At 44.4% G+C, this 26391-nt stretch overlaps 1 protein-coding gene across 1 annotated transcript in view; it reads right to left on the bottom strand.

The window, feature by feature from the left end:
- The window catches only part of DIXDC1 (DIX domain containing 1), a 31956-nt gene extending 13276 nt beyond the window's left edge, over positions 1-18680 (bottom strand). Inside the window, exons 1-8 of the mRNA XM_067565420.1 lie at positions 18585-18680; positions 17532-17657; positions 15026-15275; positions 14798-14905; positions 6773-6885; positions 4174-4322; positions 870-959; positions 720-773 (exon numbers count right to left, since the gene is read on the bottom strand). Coding sequence (XP_067421521.1) covers positions 720-773; positions 870-959; positions 4174-4322; positions 6773-6885; positions 14798-14905; positions 15026-15275; positions 17532-17607 — 840 coding nt within the window. The 5' untranslated portion in view covers positions 17608-17657; positions 18585-18680. The remainder of the gene's footprint in view (positions 1-719; positions 774-869; positions 960-4173; positions 4323-6772; positions 6886-14797; positions 14906-15025; positions 15276-17531; positions 17658-18584) is intronic.
- Between the last annotated feature and the right edge of the window lie 7711 nt (positions 18681-26391).

The following is a 26391-nucleotide window of genomic DNA, read 5'->3' as shown; positions in this document are numbered from 1 at the left end:
CATTACTTCCAGCGTTACTGCTGGGTCACAGCCAACTTCAGCACAAACAGCCTTGACAGGAGGATTTTTCTTTGCTGCTTTTATCTTCCACTTGAAAGCTTGTTTACATCCAGACATGGCTAGAAATTTAATGATTGTCCTGGATAAAGTTTTCTAAATGCAGCACGATATGCATCTCTTGAGAAAGGCTCCAGATTCAAGAACGTGCTGAGAACTCTACTCAGGGCTGGACTTAATTCAAATAATTATTTGGTGATTTGTTTTAAAGGAAAGTGGCATTGACAGCATTATTTAGAGGCAAACTGGATGAAAAGGGGGCATTTCCCCAGATTCTACCCCACACTAGTTTACAACACGAATGATCATGAAACTACTCATCCATGCTTAATAATAACAACACGCACAAAGCACCCCTGCTCCCCCAGTGAGAATCTCAAAGCACTTTTCAAATTCAGTTCACTCGTTTTCACAGCCCTTTGGGGGGCAACGATTGATCCCATTTTAAAAATCAGGAAACCTGAGGCACAGAGAAGTGAAGAGACTTACCCAAGTTCACACTGCATGACAGCAGCAGAGCTGCTGACTCCCAGTCCCCTGTGTGCAATAACATTCCCTCCCTTTGCTTAAACCAGACAGCTATATAATGCACATAGGGAAGGAACCCCCAAGGATCTCAAACCTGATAACCATTCTCTGTCTATTAACTGTCCTCTTCTTACCTTTAGGTCCTGATTTTCATCCATGCTCTGGTCCAGACGACTTCGGATTATGACCTGAATGCAAACACACTGCAGTTATTACCCATCCTCTGTCTGAACAGCGCATAAAGCTGATTGAAACTAGATCTTAAGGGAAAAGAACGTGCTCACCAACTGCTCTTCTGGACGGGCTCCATGTTCACAAAGGACAAATGATCCCTCCTGCTCGTCCTCAGGTAAAGACCCATTGAGAAGCAGAGCCTGGGCAACAGCAAAGGCAAAAAGAATCCCCAACCAGGTGATTTCTTGGAAAGCCATAGGGAGAAACTCAATCCCATCTCCACAGCTTTAGCCTGCAGCATTTCGCAGCAGTCTGGACCCAACAGTCTCTAAACAATTTTCTCTATAATTTCTGTTGACATATTACTGCACAAAAAAGGGGCCTTGTTTTGAAACAAGCACAAGACATCAGAATGTCCCCATGAAAGGGCCCCATCAGAGAAGTCTATTGGTAATAGGTGTATGCAACTCCCATCAAGGTGAAGGGGAATCCAGCACCAAACTAGGGTAGCAACTCAGCCCTTTTTATGAGCAATGTTTGCCCAGGGTTTTCATCCAAACTGCATAAAATCACCCTTTACAGACAGACAGCATATATGAAAGCTGAAGGAAAGAAGTTGAAAGCCAGGCAGAGGTTGCAGCAAGAGGCTTCCCTCCCCCCCTCCCCCCACCCCTTCCCCAGACTGTTTGAAACGTACCAAAGGCATCAATAAATATTTAATTAAAAAAAAAAAAGCTAGTCTTGGACATTCTAATTTCAAAGGTATTGGAAGGAGGGCACCTCTGGATGGAACAAGTACAGCAAAGTCTGGATGTGTTCATTAAAACATTTCCCACTCTTAAGACCTGCTAACTAGTTTCTCTCCACAGTAGGAAACAGAACCATGGCTGACAATGGTATTCAGCAGCACATTGCCCCTGAGCTGGTATTGAAAGCACTTTAAATGTGAGGGTAACTGGGACACCTCTGTTTTCAATACCCTTTCAGAAAGCACTATGGAGACTTGAGGAACCACTGCCAGTAACAGGTCCCTGTCCTCATGCAAACTGACCCTGGCCACACATTTACTGCTGCCACTCGGACGCAGGATATTTAGGAGCGGCCTAGAATTCTACACCAGATCAGGGTTGGATGGAGCGAGGTCTGCAGAACTTGTTGCCCAAGTTGTAATGTAAGAGGAGCCCTCAGCCTCAGAGACAGATGGAAAATCTTAAGCTCTGCCACTTCCTGTGAAGAAGACAGGGAGGAATTCAGGAGCAGCATAAGATTAACCCTTTCAGCACACCTAAAGGGAACCTATGTGTCTACAAACAAGAAAGACCAGGAGAACTTAACTAAACTGGTCAGAGCCCTAAAGAAGAGGGAACAATTCTGCACTGGCTCGTGGGTGTAGGAAGTGCTGTTGGGGGGGGACCTAATATGGTCAGATAGCTGATGTAAATAAGCATAGCTGATTACCCCGATTTACACTAGCTGGACATCTACTCACAGTCTTTCCCACCTCTAACTTCTAGGTTTCAGGAGCCAATTAGTTTATGCTGGAGAGTAGCATACAGCGAGATAGGCCAGCAATATAAGGCAGAACTGGGAGGCTAATGAGTTAGCACAGAGGATGCTAGGACAGTGGCACACCTTTCTTTCAGATGGCTTTCGATTTGAGTTCTACCCCAATCTCACTGATGCAAATTAAAAGTCTCATCTGCAGGGATGTTCCATCTTGAACCCAGAAATGCCAAGGCTGAAGGGACGAGTCAGATTTTCTCACCAGAGAGATGCAAACCTTGCTGAATGCCAAAGTGATGGCAATTTGTATTCATTGAATGCAAATCCTTCTGGGGAAATGCATATCTGAGTGTAGCCCCAAAGTTCGCCCAGCAGTACATCTAGGCAGGAGTCACACAGGAACACCGAAAGCTGCACAGGGCCTCAGAATTTCAGTCAAACCCTTGTGATCCAGAGGCTTTTAAATATTGAGCAAGAAGGGAAAAATTAATTAATCAAATCCAATTTCTTGGATAGCTATGTCAGCTGCCTCCTCCTGCTCCTGGGGTTGGCGGGGGCAGCAATGCCAGCTGCCTTCCCTTGCTCCCGAGGTGTGTGTGGTGGGGGAGGCAATGCCAATCTCCCCAGTGTTGCTTCCTCCTGCTTCCAGAGGGTGTATTATACAAGCGGATTGCACCAAGCGTCTATATTCTTTTGGAATCTTTTGTGTCTCCTGTCCATTGTCAACTGGGAGCACGCCTGTGCTGCTCACACAATGCAGGCTTTCTTTACTTGTACATAAATATTTACAATTCAAAACAAGTGCTGTTCCCAGCACAAACAGAAAGGGGTTTTCCTGGGAGAGTTCAGGGTCTTTGCCATATGGAGCAAGGGGTCTGCTAGCTGAGCAGAGTCACACAAAGGCACAGAGGCGAGGATCATTTGATCAAGGAAGGACTGGAGCAGGGTAGCTAGAACAAGGTCCCATAGAGAAAATGGATTCAAATGATCACGTAGGGAAAGTGCCAAATCCTACCGCCCAACCAGTCTTACTAAAAGGAGACAGATCTGATTCTTTATGCTCCTTGATCAGTTCTATGAATCTCTACTGATTTTCCTGCATTCCTTGTCTCTTTGCATTACTTCCAATCACAAATCACACAAAGCCTGTTTTACTCTCTTCAGCTGCTAACTAAAACTGTGGGCTGCCAAGCATCTTGGCAAGAAATGGGAGTCCCATTACATGGGAAAAAGCTATTGCATCTTGCTACTTTGGGTAGTAACATACATGTTTTTCATGGTGATAGCACATTCAAGTGTTACCAAGTAACCAGGGTATAAGGCACCCACCTAATGAATCTAGTTAAATACTGGACTGTAACCAAAAGACATTGAAAGGGGGATGATCAGCTACTAAACCCAGACTTTTCAGAACCCCCTGAAAGAGATCCCTTCCTGGGTGCACATAATGTATCCTCTGCCCTTTCCCAGTCCATTCCAATCACTATTACTGGAACAGATGATGGAGCTCACTGGACTTAAGTCTCTTCATGACTACATACACAGTCAGCCCCCATAGGGGCATACACTGGAAATGAATAAAGACTGCATCCTTGCACCACCAGCAACACACACACTTCCTCACACTGCTCTGCCTCTGCCTCTTCCTCACCTATATTGATGAATTTATCCTTACACCTTACAACACCCCATGAAGTAGGGAAGGATTATTATCCAACAGATGAGGATATTGAAGGTTTAAGTGATTTGCTCAAGATCACTCGAGAAGTCTGTTGCAGAGCCCAGAAAAGAACCCAGATTTCCTGACTCCTCAGACCAGAAGAGTATCCTTCCTCTTAGCTAGAGTTCAAGGGAAAACAAGAGTATGAAGGGAAGATAAGAGAAATGCTGGCTGAAAACCAAAGCTGATACCTGCAGGCCTGAAATCATCCTCTTTGCTTCCTCCATTTCTTTTTCTAAATGGTCTTGTTGTTCCAGCAGCTGCTCCTCCCAGGAGGTCTCTAGGTATGTCCCAGGGCTCCTGGCCTGCCACTCTGGGAGAAAAGGAGAGTCTGTCTCTTCTGCAAGAAGAAAAAGCTATATGAAATACTGATGAACAACGGAGGAGTCCTGGAAAGGGAGGCATAACACAGAATGGTCTCCAGCTCTCTGCACTTGGTTCTCAGTGGCAGGAACTGGAATCTCTTCTTCTTGATATCAAGGTAACAGCTAGGGTGAAGCATCTTCCCCCAGCTCAGGGAATTATGTCTCATTCATCCTGCAAAGGAAACATTAACTTCCCTGTGTGTGCATACCTGTGAGTGAAAGGTGACCTGAATCCTCTGCCTTCATTAGCTCTGATGTAATGGTCTCCTGTTGTTAGAGAGTTTTAGGCAAGGTGGAGAGGAGGATGCAGTGGGTGGGGATGAGGGTGCTTATATCTTAATGTTGCAGCTGAGTGGAAAGTGGGGGTCTCTCAGTGTTGCAGGAGGCACCCCCTCCCTCCCTACTCCAATAAGCACTAATGGACTTATCTAAAGCCCACTGAAGTCCATGCAAAAAAGACTATACTGGCTTTAGATCAGGCCCTAAACACTTGTGATCAAGATTTTCCATTGTTTCAGTATTTCTTGCTATTCAAATACCCCCCGACTAGTTGCTAAGCCATGGGTGAAAACCCTGCTGGGCAGAGCCCGAATTCTTGACGCCCTGCCAGGTTTTGCTCCACATACTGAAGCATTATAGGTGCTGGCAGGGAGCGCATGCCACTTTTAAATGAATGAACGTCTCGCTCCAGTTGCTATGCTTCGGAAGTGAAATGCACGTAAGGCACGTTCACTGTGAACCTCTCTGTCCCATTTCTTAATAAGCCAAGGTTTTCCAGGCAGAACCCTGTTCTTTACTAATTTAAAGTAGGCCTGATTCTGTCAAGCTTACTCATGCTGAATAGTAATTTACTCCACAAAATTAATGGGGCTACTTGGGAAGCCAGTTCCTACTCAGCATAAGGTTGGCAGAATTGGGTCCATAGTAATTTGCCGTATAAAACCTTTTTCCTACAGAGACATTTATAATGAGTCAGTTCATTATTTCTGCCTGCTCTATCTATCTACTCAGACCTTTCATTGCTGTGTTACCTAGGTGCTAGTCTCCTGCTACATGTCCTCAAAAATATCTGCGCAAGAATTAGGGCAAATTTCAGAAAGCTATTAACTCATGTTTTACAGACTAATAAACATTTGAATCAAAGCCTGATCCCAAAATGCTTATTCTTGCTTTTCTGACTCTTTTGCATTTATATTCAGTATCACTACTGATGCTCATCACTGGCCGTGATTTTAGATCAAGAAATCAATGGGATCTTTTTTAAAAAGAAAAACATAAAAATAATTTGTAAACCCTGCGATCTTTTGTAACCTCCATAAGACAAGATGGTCTGCACTGGCTAATGCCACAGCTCTACAGGGCTACAGGGATTTAGACTTTGTACCCAAGGTGCAATGCTGAGCTTGGGGATAAACATCTGAGTGATGTATATCACCTAATTAACCAGAGTTGTAACTAATCATTGCAGATAGCTACGGCTCTCTAGTCAAGTGACAAAGACATTCCATAGTGCAAAAAGTGCATGAGCATGCTGACGTTGAGAACACCAGTGAAATATTACAGCCCACCAATATTTCAAGCTCCAAAACATTTTACAGTCAAATGTTGTAGACTAGAGAGTGGTGAAGAAGAAGCTTTACTGGCTGGGGCGACAAAGCATTTCCTTAGAGAGACTCCCTGTCATTCAGCCTGAGGATGGAAGCTGATCTGAAAGCAGTGTTTCTACACTACACTCGTGAGAGGAAAATGATGTCAGAAACTTCATCAAAAACATTTCCTTTGCACTCTGTGGACTGTGAATAGATTTCAAACTGAAACTGACCCAGCAGCAGACATTCTGGGTAATTCTTTTTGCTCCTTTGAAATGAACCAAAAATCAGACTTATCCCAGGGGGAGGGGCGTGCGTTCAGGGAGTGTTATGGTAAAATGTCAATGATGTGTCAGTAAAATCAGGCAATAATCATACAATAGTCCCCAGCCTTGCAAAGTGCCAGCGCAAGTTAGTCAGGAGGTTTTGTGCAGCTATAGTATAAATCCAGAACCCCATTACACAGGCTCAGCTCCAGCCTCCTGTATTTTATAAGTTCAGATGGACTCAAACTTTCTGTTGGGATTTTGGACCTTTCTTCACAACAGCTTGAAGGACAGAGCATCCACCCTGCATTGTCACTAATAAATGACATTTAACCCTATCCCTTCTCTAAGGCTTTTCATTTTCAAATAATTAACTAATGAGTTTCCCGAACTTTGCCAAACTGTGGCACAACCTTAGCGCTACTAAACAGTGAGTTTTGTAATTTGATATAGACTGATGGACCAGCTCACACAATTCTACACCCATACAGTCTCTGGAAATCTCTGCCATGGCCCTCACTTGGGAAGTCCTGGAATCTGGAAGGATAAAATGCATCATCTGTGCTCTACCTGTTCTGGTTTCTGTTTCTTCAGCTCGGATGATCACAAAGCCTGCCCTCTCCTCTGACTGGGTTGCAATGGACTCGCTCTTTGTGCTGTGTATGGGACTGGGTGATGTAAGACTGCAGAGGAGAAGAGGAGAAACAATTATTTCCAGTGCAAGCTATAAACATAGCAGGGAAAGAAAAGCAGCCTTATCTCTGTCTAAAATAAAAAGCTAATACGCAAGAAGTCTGGTTACAATGAGCATTGTCAGCATGGCAACAAATTCATTAGCAGGCCAGACAGTGCCTGTAACTTTTCAGGCCAGTCTTCTTGAATGCTAGTAGCTGAATAAAGTGCTACAGCAACAATTAGTCTTTTCACTTTTCCTGTAGATTGAGAGGATGTAAATAGGAGAGGCGAACCACCGCAGGATTAGCACAGATCCCATAGTCAGGGAGCTAATTCCAGACTATACTTCAGACTGCAGTTCTGCTTACAACATAATGTATAGCAAGGCTTATCCAACAGTTGTAAACTGCTACCAAAAGTCATTCACAGTATCCCAGCTTTCTTGGTTTCTCACCTGTATTTAAAAGGCACACAAAGTATGGGGAACTAGAATTCCAATGGTATGGTATTTTTAACAATCAGAAGCGCTTGTGAACACAAAGACAGCAACACATGATCTAGCTTTACATGAGAAAGCTTCTTGAACGCAGCTACATATTTCTACGGCAACAATCTCAGCTGGTTGTGAGGTCCAGACTCTCAAGCTCTTTCAGAAATTCTTCCCAAATCCATCACCCGGACAACAGTAAAGACGTCCAAAGCTCACTGATCCATTTAATGTGCCCCCAAAGTCTCCAAGAACTAATCTTTGCAAGTGCAAGGAGGAGTTAATGTTTCATTCTCCCCAAGACAGACACAAAAGCCAGAGAGAATAAAAAGAAAACATAGTGAAAGTAACAGAATAGATTTAGAGAAAAAAAATGCACTTCTATAGCTTGCCTTCCCAACTTTCCCAGCGCTTCTGATATAGGTCCCCCAGCTCAGGAACATACATATCTCTCTAACAAAATCAGACAATTTTAAAAATTAGAGCTGGAAATGACCTGTTAGCAGCTCTCATCTAGTCCACTCCCAGGAGCCACCCCCAAGAGACTTTTCCTAGTCTATTTTCCAAACCTTTGACTAATCTAGTTTTAAATGATTCAACTAAGTCAGCTTCCCCTGCAGTAAAAAAACAAATGAGTGTGAGCCCCTAAGTGAAGAGAGAGTGACCATTTTCGACTAGGATACAAAAAGCAGCATCAGTGTTTGCTTAGACCCTGTTGCTCATACAGGGTATGTCTACACTGCAAAGAAATACCCACAGCACAAAGTCTTGGGTATGTCTACACTGCAATAAAAGACCTGCAGCTGGCCGAGTCAGCTGACTGGAGCTCACATGGCTTGGGCTTCAGGGCTATAAAACTGCAGTGTAGATGTTCAGGCTCAGGTTGGAGCCCAGGCTCTGGGACCCCAAGAGTGGGGAGGGTGCCAGAGCCCAGACTTCAGTCCAAGCCCAAACGTCTATACTGCAATTTTATAACCCTGCAGCCTGAGCCCCTTGAGCCTGAGCCAGGTGACCCGGGCCAGCCATGGCTATGCCATGGGTCTTTTATCACAGTGTAGCTGTACCCTCAGAGTCTGGGTTAACTGACTCAGGCAACAGGGCTAAAAATTGCAGTGTAGACATTCCCACTCAGGATGGAGCCTGGGCTCCAAGTCCCTCCCCTCTGAGACTTGGCACCGCAGGTTTTTCTTTGCCGTGTAGACATACCCAGGGTGTGCAGATTTCCTACAGGTTGTTGGCGATGCCCAAAGATTTACCTTAAGAAAAGTGAACCCTAATGCAGCATTCCCTAACAGATGATGGGTAAAACTTAAATCATTGTCATTGATGTTTGTGTTGCTAAGGACATGATAAATTATTAAAGACAAATGATCAAACTTTCAATCAGCATAGATACACAGAGAGAAAGTCACAGAGACAGACTGACTGACTTAACAGACCCAGGAATATTGCATGGGATTTGCCTTCCTTTAAGGTGCACTCATTGATGTTCCCTGTGCAGCTGAGACCCCTGGGAACCATCAGCCCTATGTAGTCATTGGGAGATGTATTTGTGGGTTGTCCCCCCACAAGCAGTAAAACCATGAGGAAGCAGTCCAAAAAAAAGGATTAATATCTGCTGCATGTGAAGAAGGCTACCTAGGAATATGGGAGAAAGATCGATCTAGAAGCCAATGCAGAGGACCAGAAGGCATGTGTGGCAGAGGGTGCTCTAGGGAGGTGCAGAATGGGAAGTTTGGGCCATGTGGCAGGAAGCAGGACACAGCACATGGAAGTAACAGTTCTTACCTATCTACTCAGACCTAGCCCCATTGCCCAAAGGGAATGTTTTGTGATAGATCTGGGGGATAACACAACTGAGACAGCATCAGATATTTCACGCCACATCTACAACAGGATTTGAAATATAACCCTTTATGTTTTCTTACAGACACAGCTCCATCTCCAGGCAGTTTCCCTACAAATGAGAGAAACACGGCCATGTGGGCAGGAGCACATTTACATGCATGCTGACTGCTTCAGTAGCATCAGCACAGGCCAAAGGTCACCCCATTTATCATTCTGCCAACCGGTAAAAGCTGAAAAAATTCCCATGGTTTTTCGTATCAATTACCAAAATTATTCGAGTGACATATAAGCAAAGACACGTTCAAATTTGATTTCTTATTTAAAAGGGTACATAACAATTCATCATTAAAGCATGCAGAAATGAGTGCTGGGAAATTAAATTAATTGAGGCAGGATTTATGACACAGGAAAACACTCTGCATTATTCCTGCTAGCATTGCTTGGTTTCTTAGCTAAAATCCTTGCCTAGCCAAATCCCTGGATTGTCAGTGCTTTGGGATCTTGCACGCAGTCAGGGCTTAGGGAAACAGTTTCAGTAACAAGCCTGAATTCACTGGAGATTTTAATAAACACCTTGCCCCTGCTGTTCCAAATGACAATGGCAACAGTCGCTCACCATTTGACCTGCTTCCCTCCCATGATCCCACTTTAACCTTTCGCCTCACAGAGTCTGTTTCCCGTGGAGCCTCAGGATTCTGCAGGTCCTGGCTGCAAACATGCCTTCTCCTTCCACAGGCTTGGATTTCAGAGTCGAGGATGCCAGTTCCTGTCAAACTAACGAAGAAACACTTGCCAGTCGGACTCCCTCGTGTGAGCTGAGAGATTCACAGCAGAAGAGGTGCAGGGTCTTTGCAAGAGATGTTTGGTGCTAAATCAGCAGCCTATAGACCCAGATGTGATTACAGAGTCAGAGTATTCTGCAGTCCAGGTTTTGATTTTGCTGCTTTCCTTGCAGGTTATTTGTCTCTTGCTGCTGCATTTTGGTCCACCGTATGCCCTGGTTGTTTTCATCACAAGAATCTCAGTCTGGATAGCAAGTTACGTTTCTCATCCCATTTTGCCTACTTCAGCTATACAGCTCCTGCTGGAGAGACCCAAGACTCAGTGAGGGAAAGGTGCTCTGTTAAGAGTAGGTTCCTTGGTCCACCAGTCTCTAAGGAATGTGCAGCGTTTCCCAGTCCTATCAGTAGCTTCCGTCCTCGCTATCTCCAGCCCCCTCTCCCTCTTGCTGTCACTCTGACTGTGCACGGCTGTCTATTCTCTGAGAAGATGTGTAGCTCAGTGTGGGGGAGGGAAGATCAGTGGGAGGGTATGGGAGGGGAGGAAAGGGAAGGGAGGAGGGAGGGATTGAGGTGCTTAGTGGTCTGGGAATCAGAATGATTTTGGCAAGTTCCCCATGAATAATTTCTGTTGTCTCTTCTTATCAGAATATTCCTTTCTGGAAATTTTTATATCAAGAACATGTGCTTGCTCCATAGGAAATAAACCCAGAAATGTGCTGATATTAGGCTGGGACACTGCCCTGGAACTGTGCAGTGGGATGTGAGGAGGGGAGAGGTGTTGCAATTACAAAAATATATCCAGTTTGCTAATAAAAATGTGATTTGTTCTTGCCAGCAGCTCTGGGGATCCCATGCTCAAGCTGGCTTATTCCCTTCTCCGAAAAGTGAAGAGAAAGCTGGCATCTTATTTTCCTCTGGAGTTTCCATCTAGGAGTCTGGTGCCACCACACCCCTGAAAATGTCACCTGGAGTCAGGAGTGCAGGCTGCTCCTTGCTTCTTCTGAGACTGCTCGTGTTTTTCAAGGTAATTTATTTTATAACTAAAGAGACTGACTATGAAGAGCCCTTGGGTATAAATAGGTAGCATGTCACCAGAGCAATCAGATGAGATGGAGTGACATGCAGTGTCAGAATGAGTACAGGGAGGACAGACTGATAACAACAATATCGCTTTGCCTATCTCTAACAACTTCCACCTGAGGATCTCAAAGAGCTTTACAAACACCAGTGAGTTCAGACAAACACCCCTTGTGAGTCATGTCAGAACCATTCTCTCTGTTTTAGAGATGGGGAAACAGACATGAAGAGGGGACATGAGTTGCCCAACATCACACAGTGAGTCAATGTCACAGACAGAAAAACAACTCTGATCTCATGAGGCTCAGCCCCCTGATCTAACTACTTGACCACACAACCTTTCTGATCCAAAAAGGAACCCAGGAATACTGACAACCAGTCTCCATGCTCTAATTATAGACAATACTGCCTATATCAGATTTGCTAGGGAATGAATGCAGGCAACAAAATGGAACCCTGACTATCGAGGCCATGTGGCAGATTCTGATACCCTTACACGCACTGAGTAGTACCTTACTCCATGTGAACTCCCACTGAAGTCAATGAGACTATTCACAAAGAAACGTGAGCAAGGCGGTAAGGAGTGGGAGGGTGAATTGGGAGGAGGGGCTAAGATGTATATGAGAGGATGGTCAAGGGGTAAGGGCAGCAAGTACATCCCTTGCTCCTTGCTGGTGCTTCTCAATGTGGGGATTAATTGCTAATGAGTTTGGTAGGTTCTCTCTCCCATCTCATCTTTTAACCAAACAGCCCTGCCCGTGTCCTGGGGCGTATGTGATGGCTTTTGGAAATCCACATGTAAATTAAGCAATGCAAAATCCCTCCTGGACACACACAGGGCGCAATGGAGGCAGCGTACTGGGTGAAGAAGCAGGGGCCTTGCCCCCTGCCTCAGGTGGGATGCAAGACCTGAGAGAATCAGAAAAGGCAGAATTGGGTCATAAAAGCCAATGCCCATCGCAGTAGGGCCCCATGCTCCAGTAGTGGGATTTTAATTTCTCTTGAGGTGAATCATAAATCTGCAACAATACCAGGCCACCTGAAACTTCCTAATGCACGGTCACAGGTAGCTAAGTCTGCCCCACACCTGTTATCTAACATCCTTTTCTTCTAAATCCCCAATTCTAAACAAAACATACAGAGTTTGGCTACTGTCGATTTTTCTCTCCCAATGCATCAGCCTCTGCGTGGTGTCTTATCACAGGAACAACACCCTCCCGATTTCTGATGGGGCTTGATATAAGAAAGTCCTTCCTCACTTGGCAGTTACTGTTGCAATTAAACAGCCAGCCTCTGTGTTTGCAATCACTGTGCCTTTGGCTAACAGCATCAGATGCTTTTTTCCACAATAGCCATAATCTGCTCCCCCCTTGCTCACACAGAACAAGTTCTATTTCTGGCACTGCTGGAGGATACATAAACAGCCCTCAGCCTGGATCCATTCCCAAGCTGGGCCTTGCATGCAAAAATCAATAGCATTTCCATGTTTGCTCTCCTTTGCAACCCTCAAAAGCTATGTGGTTTTGCCCTTTGATAACACTGACAGAACCCTGCACCTTAACTCCCTCTCTGCCTGTCTCTTGTTTCTCACTGCTGATGCACACAGCACGGTGTTTCTCCCTTGTCTTCGTATGTACAAAGCCAGGGAACAAATGGACACAGTAATGGACATAGAATATTCCATTGTCAAGACATTATGATTGAAATCTAATGACACATCACAACATATTCCCAGCTTTAATTAAAAAGCATTTTAGCTCTAACTTAATACAATCTCTGATCTTTTCCAGTTGAGCTGTCAGTAGCTCTGTCTGCATCTCAGTACTGCAGGATTAGTAGAACTCTAGGAAATATACACACTGGGTAACCTGTAAAATCTTTGGGTCCCCTTCTGCCGCTGATCCATATGCACAGCTGTGTAGGGAGCAAGACAGAGAAAACGGAACCCAAAAGAGCCATGGGCAGTTTAGAGATCTTTAAGTCAACCAGAAAAAAAGTGATTATCAAAGACAGTAATCAATGTGAAGAATCTGACTTTCAGAGATACAGATTGTGCCAATGCCACTCAATTCTGACCTGATACACCCTCTACCAGGGGGTAGAAGGAGGGAAATTACATGTTCAAGGATATATTTCTTTACTTTCAAATCTTGTTCCCTGGGAAAGGCTTTGTTCAAAATGTGTATCCCTACACTCTGACCCAAACACAGCCAGGCTTGGTCAGATCTCTCCTACCTGTGGCAAGGTTCTATGCCCAGCACCCTCTTCGGCTGCCTAGTCTCAGCAGAGCGTAGTCGCTATAGAAGATCCTGGCCTGTGGGTCAGTGGGTCTCTGACACAGCGAGGACCCATTCTGTTAAGGATTCTGTAGATTAGGACTAGGGCTCTGGCTTCTGCTCTGCAGCACCTGGGAGTCAGCGGAGCATGTGAGGCACCAATGGGATGTGTTCTCCCGGCACCTGCTGCTGAGGCTCACTGCTGTGAGTGGCGCTCCAGGTAGAACATGCCAAGAGCACTTCCTGTGAAACCTCTTTCCTTAAAGGCCTCTCAGGCAAGTGTTGGCTCAGCTCAGCTTTGCTTAGCTAGTGCGACCTAGCGAGTCCCCAGCCAACGCGGCAGGTAATTTATAGCAGAGGGGGTTTATTTCTCAAGATCTACGTCCCAAGTGAAATGGCAAAACCTCCTGCTGCATAGACGGAGGTGAACTCTGGCTTTAATGCTCTACAGCAGGTCCAGGGGACCTTTCAGAAATTAATTAAACTTTGAACTTGATTGACCATGACAATCCAGGGAAGTTGGGGGATGGCTGGGTAATGAGATAACTATAAAGCTAAAGACAGTTAAAAGTGATGGATGTAGGCTCAAAGGCAGTGAGAACAGCTGCAACACCCACTTCAGAGGTTCTAGGTCTGAATCACAACATGCATTTCTGTAACAGAGTCTGTTGCTGAAATTCCCACTTCTCCTGCCCCTGAGGCCTGGGTGCAGGGCACCAGGCTTGCTTGGTTTGGAAGTCTGAGCTCCTTTCTTCTGCATGTCTCTTACACAGATAGATGGTATCAGCTTGTAGAATATCCATTCCTCTTGCTCTGGTTGTTGTGTCACCACCTTCCCTCACTGAGGGGCAAGCCTGGAAGGCTCCTTGGTCATCTACTGGAGCAGACTTCCCTTCTCTTCAGCCTGGGGATCATTCTGCTTCTCCCTTTTCCTCAATCTCCTTCACAGATCCGTAGATTCCAAGGCCTGAAGAAACCAGTGTGATTCACCCTCTCAGCTTCTCTCAGGCTCACAGAAAACCCCCTGCTATGGTGTTTCCTACTCCTATTCCCTCTGTTCTCACTGGGGGAGGACAAGAGCCAGGATTACAGCTCTGGAGTTCCACCTCCTAGGCCTGTGCTCTCACCATTATGCAACACTGCCTCATGGATGAGACACACTGTATCTGTGGGAGACATGGCAAGAGCACCATGCAGTCTGCAAGATCAAGGGAGTCAACAAAATGTCACACCCTGATACCTGGATTTTCATGTTCCAGCTCAGCTCGGAAATCTTGGCACGTGAAACTTTCCTTATTCCTGAAACTTGTCAAAGCCTGGGCTATAAAGGGAGCACAACTATGGGGTAGGCAGGGGGCTGGGCTGTGAGGAGGCCAGATGTGGGGTGGGCAGGAGGCAGACTCTGCCAGGCTGTGAGGAGACACATTTCTGAAATGGGCATGTCTGTTACCTGGATGAACGGGACTCTGAGGGCACACTCTGCTGCCCCTCGTACTGCTGCACCAGTGCTCGGACACTCCAGTAGGGATTCTCAATCTCTTCATCAATGCTGCTGTTTCTGAAGATTAAAATTACATAATGAATAACAGTCTCACAGAGCAGGGGGAGAAATTCTCCGCTTCTTTTAGCACCAAGATTCACATGCACTCCAATGAGACTTGATGGGAGCACCCATTACCTCTGTCTGTGCCGGAAAACATCACGCCCTGAGCGTGAGACATCCTGACGAACATCTGCCAGGGCAGCCATGGCACCCTGGGCCATTGCAGCTGCTGAATGTGGCCTGTGACTGGCTGATGATGCTGAAACGCCCTTCCCCGCCATGCTGGCTGGGCTCTGAATGGCTGTTCTGCTGGAGCCAGGTTTAAAATGAGCCGCTAAGGCAAGGATCAGCCTCATGATGGATTTCAGGTTCCCATCAACGATATCTGCAAAATGCAATCAAACCTCAGGGCAATGTGGCTCTGCCGGTTCTTGTCCGATCAACAAGTCTGAATGTAATTAAACTCAACAGCAGCATTCCAACAGAAAGGGACTAAGCAATTAGGACCGAGTTACAATTCCAGTGCTCCATAGTATTTGTTTTATATGAAACCGCCTGAAGTAAAATCAGTGACTGCCACCTACAGGACAGAATTTTAACTGCTCTGGGCACATCTGGGCCTTCTGTGTGGGATATTTTCAACAAATAGTCCAGCCTATATGTGACAGTATTACTGAAGGATCACTAGAAAGGTGCATCAGTCGTTGAAGATCACCACTGTACCAGTGATGACTCCAGCTGACCCAAGGAACTTGCATTGACATTTTTAATAGGAAATAGAGGGAGCTGAGCAAGAATGGATTTCTGCAACAACGTCTAGTAATCATTAACTAATCAATCCTCATGCTTCTGGTGTGGGGTAACTCACTGTGTATTTTCCCTCAGTGTACAAAACAGCACAAAGCAAAGACCAGCTGTTCTTTCAAGGGGGATTTTTCAAAGCCACCCAAGGGATTTGGACACACAGTGGCCATTAAGTCTAATGGGACTGGGCATCCAAATCCTGTAGGCAGCTTTGAAAATCCCAGCCCCAGATTTTTGGAGAGGGGCTGGATGCCTGAAGTCTGGTTAATTTTTGCTTTTGGAGGATAGAAGGGGGCAGAAATAAACATTCTGTTAAAACAGATCATAATGATCATTAACCCATGTCACTCAGGGACTCCGAGGCAGAGAGGGGAAATGACTTGCCCAAAGTCACAGAGTGAGTCAGTGTCAGAACTATGAGCAGAACTCAGGGGCTTCTGTGTCCCAGTCATGTGCCCACACCTCATTCTGCACAGTAGCTTTGATACATTAATCCTGCCTCAATGCAGGGGGAGAAGAGTGGACTAGATGACCTCTTGAGGTCTCTTCCAGCCCTACATTTCTGTGATTCTATGATTGCTTCATAACATGTCCATCCTGAGAGCCCTTACACAAAGTGCAACAAATGGCTTGTACCAAAGTCTTGTCACCAAGAATGGCCAGAGGAGACTAGAACAGGCCAGACATAGGATGTGACATTTTTTCTAGGAAAACCAGAAGGGAGGCAGAGCACCAGCTTTGGGTTTCACTCTTCAAAGCTGACTCTGCTCTCATTTCTGCCCTGTCAAACTCTGGAGGCTCATGCTTTACTTCCCTGTTACCAACCTGGATACAAGAAAGCAAGCTCTACATCTGAATTCAGATCGCCGAGTTAAGCTGCCTCTAGAGTGCTGCCTGGGCTGGGCCTATTGATATATTGGTTTACATTGCTTATAGACAAGTTTTATCAGTATTAACATCAGCTTATAGAGTCAGTGAAATGGTGCGAACTGGCATGTAATGCCTCACTGAATGAGAAAAAACAGCACAGCCTCCAGACTGCTGGTAGCCATGCTGCTGGCATGGAGCACTTACTGTGTACTATGAATACACAGAGGCTACCCAGCTGAGGCATGTAACCCGCAGGGCTGAGCTCTTCTCCTCCTGATAACAAGAATGGTCATGTGCTCCGTGATTCCAGTTCGAGTCATAGGACACTGCACCTCACCCAGTGCCCAGGAGGAGCAAACAGCATTACCCCTCAGAACACTCAGCAACCAGCAAGAATAGGGGACTGTTTTCCTCCATCCATGTGATGTCTGTGACTAAACGATGCCACAGTAAGAGACAGAAAGTGCCCAGTTTTGCTCCTTGTGTCTCTTTCCCACCACATGCTCTGTTCCTCTTCTGATAGGAAATGCTGGTAAACAGAGTCTGCAAAGCATTGGAAACAATATCACTGATTTCCAATGGTCTGGAATTATCTTGTTCCCACCAAAGAAGGAGGCAATAGCTAAATAACTATTTATTTATGTCCATTCAATGAAGGTTTCCAAGTCTGTGTTCTCAATTATACCATTTGTTTGGTCCTCTGACCACTTAGAAGAGAGGGGTCATTTCTTCTTCTTCTTAATACTATTATTTATTTCTTGCCCTGAATTGCTCCTGTTCATTACTGTTACCAAAGCAACCAAGAATTTAGTGCCATTCAACCCAAAACTAAACATGTTACTGGACTGTAGCAACAAGAGAAACTGGCTTGGAAATAAACTACCTGTAGGACACAAAACAACAAAGGCTCCAGTTCTCACATAGATAGCTAAGGACCACGAGGAGATGGTCAACAGACAGCACTTACCTTTTGCTGAAGTTTGGTGCATACGGATCTTTTTCGATGCCACAAACTGCAGGACTTTTTCTACATTTTCTCTCATTTCCTGCTGGCTGGTGGGACTGACCTGAATGCCATTCAGCTTCTCACCAGCTGGGAAAATCAAACAGCCCAATTATAGAGAGGAACTGACCTTGATGCTGACTGGCACTGTAATGGTTACAGGTGCAGGGACTGGAGGATTCAGCAGCTGTTATGTTGGGGAGAGCAAGGGAGCCCTATGTGTGACTTCTCCCTGCTCATGAGGTGTCTAATGGCAAAATACACCCGTAGCACTGTCTGTGAAGGTGCTTTCTGTGGATAAGTCATTATTCCTTGTATCTTCTTGAGTCAGCACATGTCCTTTCTGTGCAGATACGCTGTGCAGATGGCACAATCTCAGCAAGGGACAGCATCAGCTTCTAGAACCATTTCTGCTCAGTCCTATTATTTCTTATAAATATTTGTGTCTTGGCAAAGAGATTAACTCCCACAGGAATCCCATCCAGTAACACTTACAAGTAAACTCCAGGGAGGGTTGTCAGCGTTAGGCAGAGATACAGGACAATGGGACTCCTGTCACACATATATACACAAAGAAAGTTAAGACGTCACATGCTAGTCACCCCTTAGCCCATACACCATTCTGGGTAGGTACCTGATGCTATTCACCAATATGGGATATCCTTTAATGGCACCCTTAAAACAGCTCAGCTCCTCTTGTGGCAGCCTAGCAGGTTTTGGCATGGGCCATGTGACAAAATGAATGCAGTTCTCAAAGGGCCTGGAACTTGGCCATTAGGCAAAGGTTAGCGAGTGACACTGAGCTAACACATAAGGGCTTCAGTGGAAGATTGGCTTTTCTGATCCACAATTTTTCTTCCTCTTAAAATGACTACCCTGCTCGGAAGCTGTGAGGCGTGCCGGCCAGCCTCACACAGGTTCCAACATTCCACTAGCAGGGCCCCACCAAGCCTAGCCTCCTCCGTGCAACATCCCACAGCCTCTATAGGAGTAATAGAGCCACTTGGTGTTACTGACCTACGATTTCAATGAGAGCGGCCAAGATGACTCCATCTCGGAGATCCTGCCTCAGGTCCTGCACTGGCTTTATTGCTGGCTTTTTCTTCAGCTGGGAATTCACCCAGGCCACATACGCCTGCAGTTGCTGCTGTAAAAAGAAAAGAAAACAAAATTTTGCTAGTCACTGTTGTTTTAGGAAGTAGTTGCACAACTCTCACCTTTCACACAATCATAGAAATGGGTTTCATCCCACCACCTGCGGCACATTGGTTCACAGCACAAAACCAACATACAGTTTGGAGTAACTCAGTACAACCCAGACTGGAACAGCAGAAAGGATTGCAGGTCAGGATTGAGAGGCATCAGCACAGCTTAGAAGGAAGCTTGCATTGCACCTGCCTGTGGTATAGTTGATTCAAAGCAAACACTGCCAGTCCCTCACTTTTATTCCCAGTTCTTCACTTTTATTCCCAGCATTAATTCACTCATAAAATGTAAAAAACCACAAATAACTTACTTACATTAAGATATACATATATATATATAGCTTAGTCGATAGTTAGAATAACCAGTGGAATTTTCAGCTAATTACACCAATTGTTAAGGAAATGACTGGATTCTATAATGGGCCACTTTCACTTTGGTATATAGTCCTGAACACTCTTGGGCCCAATTTTCCACAGCCTTGCACCTTGCGTCATCTTACATCAGTGCAAAGAGAATGCAAGCTGTGTGAAGAACACTACCACTCTAATTGGGTAGTGGTTTACGCTGTTTTTGCACAGGTGTAACTGACAGCAGGAGGGGACAGATAACGGAGAATCAGATTTTTGATCTCCCTAAGGAGCCATCTGGTGTCAGGGGCTGACATGCAAAAGCAGCCGCATGTGCATTTGTAAGTGGTTCACCTTTTCATTCCTGTACCTTACATGAGACTTTAGTGGCTAGTAGGAGCCCTGGTGAAACTGGAATTCCTTTGGGACAAGGGCTTGTGCAGCACGTGGAGTGTAATCAGATTTATCCCTTTATGGGATTACCTCTCTTTTCACTAAGCTTCCCATTATTCTGCAGATGTGGCGGGTTTTAAGTCTCCATTCCACATTATCTCAGCAATATCAGTCACGGTTTATGCTTCTACAGCCTGCCACAAAGTCACATTCTGATCACAATACCACTTGTAATCGTCCTGACAAGGGAAATCCAACTCTGAACACAACACAGCTCGCTCTGTCTGCTCAGAAAGATGCCTGGACACTTGTGTTCAATTGGTTCTGCTCAGTCAGCAGATAAGCGTGGAGCATAGTGTGAGAAACAAGCTTGGGAGGCTGCTCTATGTGTTTTAAAAAACAAAAGCGGTAGTGCTGACTGGGAAGTCCAGACTTTGGGATGCACATGAGACTAATGCAGGCTTCCTGGAGTGGACGTTGCCTCCTCTGCTTTGAGTCCTGTACAGTCAGAGCTCTAACTCATTAGTGTAAAAAGTTCTGAAGCTGCCAGTAGATGTCAATTTTGCCTGCCCAAATGAAAATGTCGCCAGCTTCCACTGAATGGGAACACGAACCATGGAGCATAAATATAACCAGCATAGTCCTGGCTTCTCTCCCACTCACACAAGAGGATGATCCAGCATTGGTTTTAAGGTCAATAATGATAACTGCCCTTGCTAAAGTGCAAGGAGGAGTTGAGTTTCTATGTGACGTAAGTTAGAAGCACCTGGGCCCAAGAAGGGAGCAACCTGGGACTTTACAGTAGGATCCAGCCACACAACACAATTTCGAATTTCAAACCTTCTATTACATACAGATTCAGTGAAGCTTTAATTTATTCAAGTAATTATCAGTGGAAGAGGGAGATGTTTATTTGCAATGCCATCTGTTACCCACTGAAACAGCTTGAGCACCCTTATGGAAAAGTCCTATACAATTCAGTGAGGTTCCACAGAGATTGAACAGGGTTACATAGAAACTACTTCAAAAACCTATACAATTTAAGAGAATGATCTTTTCCACAAGTTTTTTTATTAACCATCCTATAGGAATCTACTATAAGGTATAATTCTCTACAAAATTCTATAGGATGGTCCAAAAAAACTACAGAAAGGTTGTCATATTCTATTAGATTCTAGAGGTCTTTTCCATAAAAGCAATTATCTTTTCACACAAAGGAAATCAATTATACAAAAATACAGCCCTATAATCAACAGTTTAATATTTTTCCCTTTCTTTTCTCCCATCCTTTGTACACAAAAAAAAAAATCACTATTTTTGGGAAGACATTTTTACTGGCATTAACCTTTACTATTTCATAAAAATATCCAGTAATTAGCATTGTTATTAGAAAATCACTTCTAAAGCCCTGCAGATTTACACTTTAAATGATCCTCTCCAAAAAGACAACTTTTTGTGGCTGTGCAATAGTGATGTCGCTATTACAAAGGGAAGGATTTCACAGCAGTTACTGCTACAATGCTGCAGACTTACATTTAATTAGCAGGTTTGAGGGGTTTCTTTTCCAATCACAGCATAAGATTTTCCTAGAGCAGTTCAGACTGTTGATTTGTTCATCAATAACTTATTATGTGTCCAGAAAACACTCGGTCCAGGGAATGTCTGCTCGGGGCATACACCAAGGTCAGCCCCATGATTGGAGTGGCTGGAGCACTAGGCGTGCAAGCCTTACTACATAGGTGCAAGCCGCCATATGGCCCAGCAGTTGCAGACAAGATCTGGCAGTCGTGATGGGGCACTCGTGCAGACGAGTAATAATGTCTGACATGGTCTCGAAGCGAGGCCAGGGCAGAAACACCCTAGCCTGCACGGAGTCCAGAATCGCCCCAATGAATTCTATCAACTATTAACAACTACTTAACTAACAAAGAACAAAGAACAATCTAACAGCTACTAATGGTACTGAAGGAGCACTTGCGAAGCAAGCAAAGCAGTTCCAGCAACCGTCACAGACAGAAAGAAGGAACTGAAGGGGGCATAGGGCCGGCGGCGCTTGTTATATCACAGCATGTGCATGGGACTCCAGGGGTGCCAAAGTTGGCACTATGGGTACAGCAAAAGGGAAAAAAATTCCGATAACCATGCACGGAGGCGCGCACACACCTAAAATGGAATCGACATGAGCAAGCACTTGAAGAAGAACAGCTAATTACTTTAGTGCAGGACTTCAGAGATACTCTGATTCTTGCAAAGCGAAAATCCCAAGCGGCAGCCTGTCATTTCTGGCAGCTGAGAGGAAGAGGTGACTGAATTTACAAAGAAAAGAAAAAGACATGAAAGTTTAATGACCTAAACATTGCAGACTGGCGTTAAATGCACTAAAGGACAAAAACACAAGCCGCTAGGCAGAAATCCTAGCCATAATGGTTACTAGGCTTCTGAGACAAAAATTGCTTTGCTCCATCACTTCCTTAGTCAACATGCATTTCCTAGTTAAATGACAAATATGGTGACACTGGAGGAAATCACTCCATAGAGTCCTGCCTCTGGGGACAAGAGCCTAGGGCCACCTGACACTTGACTTAAAGACATAAAATAGTTTAGTAAATCAGATGCCATGAAAAAAAGTTAACATTGTTGACACATTCCCCTTGGAATCCAGTTTATTTCAAAACCCAAGATGGCTCCATCAATTCACAGTAACAGAATAGATATTCATGTTACCACAATGCCATATCAGTATGACATTAAGGTTGAATTAACATAACGTGGGGCATTTATTCCAGACAAAGTACTCCACACGTTCATATTCCAGTAAATAAAAAAAGGAAAGCAAATTTTGCTAGGATGTATTCTGCAAATGGAAACAAGCATCTCTATACATCAGATTTCATGCTTCAGGATAGCAGAAACACTTCCTGCACCATGCCTTTCAGTGAGATTAGATCCTGCTTCTGTCTCCATTCAATTCTTGTGGGTAAAAAAAGTTACACTTATTCCAAAATTGGGAACAGTCATGAAATTCACTGCACAGCTTTGACATTCTTCTGTACCGAAAATCTGCAAGACACGTTGGGGACAATTTGTAGTCTCTTTGTCTGTCTAAGATTCTTCCAGGAGTTAACTGCTGAGGAATTTGTTTGGTAACCTTCTGTTAGCATCATGCATCAACTGGTAATCACACAAAAAGAGTTTTCTCTGGAGAATAATTCTATCCATAATGCTAGCCCATTAATTTTAATGAGCAGAAAAGACATTTTCAGTTTGATAATTATTTGATTGATTTTAGATAAATGACATTTTATATATAAGAATGGGCCACATTTTTCAAACAAGGACTATGACTGTGCACTCAGTTCTAACGGACCCAGCTTGAGAGATCGTGGGCCAGATTTTCAGGAAAATCACCTACAGAGCTACATTCAAATGGAATAGTGAGTGCTTAGCACTTTTGAAAATCAGACCCAAGCTTGTTAGCCACCCTAAAAGTAAGTTACCCCAAATCAGTTGCTACTTTTGAAAATGTTAGTGTCCAGTTTGTATAGTGATGAGCATGTTGGAAATGCTGACAGATAAGCGGATTTCTCACAATGTGATACAGGTATGTACCATGTATGAAATGATACTCAATATAAAAATGCCTATACATATCGGAAAGACAATGTGTGCTTTATAATTCTTCCCACAAATGTAATGTTTACTTCCTCTTTCTGATTACTTATAACTCAACCTCTCTGGAAATTCTTCATGTAATTAGTCAGGTTTCCTTGTCCCCTTAGCTGTCCACATTTTCCCTACCGTTTTGGATCTGCTTAGAATTCCCTGCAAACCAAAAAGGCAGAAGACGCCTAAAAGTTTCATCTTGAGATAATTAGCCAACATGAGTAATATCTGAGGTCTAGATATAGCTGTGAGCAATAAAAAAGGAAAGCTGGAGTCAGCAGTCTGTCCCCCATTCCCAGCCTTTTTCTCTCTCTAGGGAAGATTTCTCCATAGTGCTAATTATGAGTTTTCATTTGTGCAAAATATCTTTAAGGTCTAAAATTACCCACTATTCTGGGGAATCAAAATCACACAACAAACCTCACTAGCACAGCAGGCATCAGGGCCTAGAAGCCTTATTAACCAATGCGGACAAAATTCCCTGTGTTACATTTAGCTGCTTTAAATTAATATCCACCAAGTCAGGGTGTTCTCTCTTCTGCTTCAGCCTTTTACTTGCTGAACAGCATCCAGGGTTCCCCTCTCTTACTCTCTCTTCTTCCTTTCTTCCACTACTTAGAAGCTGGCTGTATCTGCAATTTCTCAGGCACTGAGGCTGCAGACACTGGACATGATTCTGGACCTAAATACCGCCTCTTTAAATTGTTCTGAGGGCATAAAGGAGCCACAACAGCCCAGAGGAATTCTCCCAGTGCAGGAGCAATGTAGAGCCAATGTACACACTGCTCTACACTGTCCTCCTGCACATTCCCTGCTATGGGGGCACACTGGGCATGGGGTGGGGAGTGGTCAAAGCATTCTGCACTGCCTCTGGGGCTGCCCTAATTTACACTGGCCCCCACTGGCCCCCAGAGCAGCTCAGAATCCGGGCAGCACAAGGTGGCATAAAACCATCTTTCCACCCCACTCCTCCTAGACTTCACTTTCTGTGTTGTGTCTCCTGACAGACCACAAATCTGAGTGGAAGAACTGATGAGCCTGAAAAGAGAAGTTACTGATGCAGTGAAAGACACCCAGGCCTGGTGGAAGAGAGAAAAGATGGAAAGAATAGAGAAGTCATTACTGTTTCCCTCATCTTCCCTCCCACATTCCTTGTGATTGTTTGTTATATCCACTTGTGGTGTCTTGTCTTTATTAGATTGTAAGAACTCTGGGACAGGGATCATCTTTACTCTGTGTTTGTGCAGCATCCATCACAATGGGGGCCTGATCCTGACCAGGGGCTGCAGGTGCTACTGCAAAACACATAAATAATAACCAGATATCCTAATTTTCAGTGTTAAAAAACCCAGAATTCTCCAAATAAAAAACATAAAAATCCACATTTTTCTGTGATTAAAATGAAACGCTGAACTTTAGTTTCCCTAGCCACAATATATATAGGTATCAGTAGAACATAATGTTTTACTGATATATTTACCATTTTAAAGCAAGTTCGAAGGCTTCCAGTGCCATCAATCATTATAATAAAATAAAATTAATCTGTGTTTCAAATCAATTTGTGTTTCTTACCTATACCTAATACTCCTATGTCTGTCAGCCCTGGGCGGCGGGGCTCCGGCTGACAGCCATGACTCGGTTAATACAGAGAGGACGATATGGAGGCTCAGATAAACAGGTTTCTACTGTATTTGTTCATATTTTTTCACAAAATGTAAAAAATAAAGATTCGCTGTAAAAACACAAATTCCACATTTTTCTGTGGCACACAGATTTCTAGGATCCTTGATAATAACAGTGTGCCCTAAGCACGGGAGCAGAACAGATAGAGGAACCCAGGCCAGGGACAGGGAAACAAGCTCTATATCTGATAGAGGAGGCAGAAAGAGGGGCCGCAGGCCTGGACTGGGGAAGTTCATATGCTTCCCTGCTTGCTCAGGCCCATAGCCTAGCCATGACAGCTGCTCATACCCTAACCTATTCTAATGTTGAACCTTTGCCCTTTTAGTTGAAGAGGAAGCTCCCACAGGGTCTATTACAGTGGTTCCTGTGACACCATTACACTGCTAGCTACAGATGCTTCCAAACAGCACAGGATTTAACAAATCCCTGGAGCTTCCCCTTGTGTGTAATCAGGTCTGGCTCATGGCTGCATCCCAAGCTGTTCTGAGAGGTAACAGCTATTGTTATAACCACCCCAGCCTCCTTCTTTACCTGAAGAACTCTCCCTTGAACCAGTTAGTGCTAAGTAGCTTGCTCAATCTGTCACTATCAGGCAGGTTAATTTGAGCTTTGGCCCAACCATATCCTGAGCTTTGTGGGGCAGGAGTAGATTCAGGTCCCACACCTCAGTCTGAATTTCTCTCAGAATGAGGATTTTGTTTAGGAATAACATATCACCCTCAGACCAAAGATTAACTATACAGAGCACAGATTATTAGGATTTCAAAGGAGTTAGGTTTAATCCTATTTAAATTAACACGGCTTTGTGTTCCAAAAGGGGTCCTGCTTTACCTGAGCTCTGTAGGTGGGAAAGTAACTCCCTTACCTGGAGCTGCCTGGGGCCAAGATTGCTGGCGCTCCAGGCAGCTTTTTTCTCTTATATTCTGATTGCTATGGATGTCCACAAAAGATCTTTCAGGACAGAGCCAGGATATGAAGAAACGGACCCTGGGGCCATCTGCTTTTGTAGACACATGTAACTCCTTCTGCATGTGAATCACAGCTGGGAACTCTTAAAGTTCTCCAGTGAGCACAGCATAACTATACAATATTTCTAAGTGTGCAATTTTGCTGTTTTAATTACAAAATACCCTGGACCAACGAAGTGCCACATGCGCAACTGATGATGGGACAACATTTGCAGGTCTCAGGACTACTCACCCCAGGAACTATTTTGCTTCCAGTAAACAGTAAGCTACACCAATTTTTAAATTCAATAAACAACACTCTAGGGTGAGTACCTCTTCACAGGCACTGGAGGCACTTACTGTTAATTAGTATTATCTAATACTTAACGTTGTAGTAGGGTCTAAAGAGTGCAGTCAAGATTGGGGTGCCATTGTGCTAGGCACTGTACAAACACACAGGAAGACACAGTCCTTATAATTTAAGGAGACAAGTGACATACAAAGGGTGAGAGAAGAGGAATACAATAGGTTATATATAATTTTTTTCATTATAAATAGATGAATTAAGAGTCAACTATCCCCACC

This window comes from Emydura macquarii, unplaced genomic scaffold (assembly GCF_026122565.2).
Source record: "Emydura macquarii macquarii isolate MOO-44397 ecotype Brisbane River unplaced genomic scaffold, CSIRO-AGI_Emac_v2 contig_312, whole genome shotgun sequence".
Taxonomy (NCBI): domain Eukaryota; kingdom Metazoa; phylum Chordata; order Testudines; family Chelidae; genus Emydura; species Emydura macquarii.
Note: the sequence above shows the minus strand (reverse complement) of the source record. Positions and strands in the feature narration are given on the sequence as shown.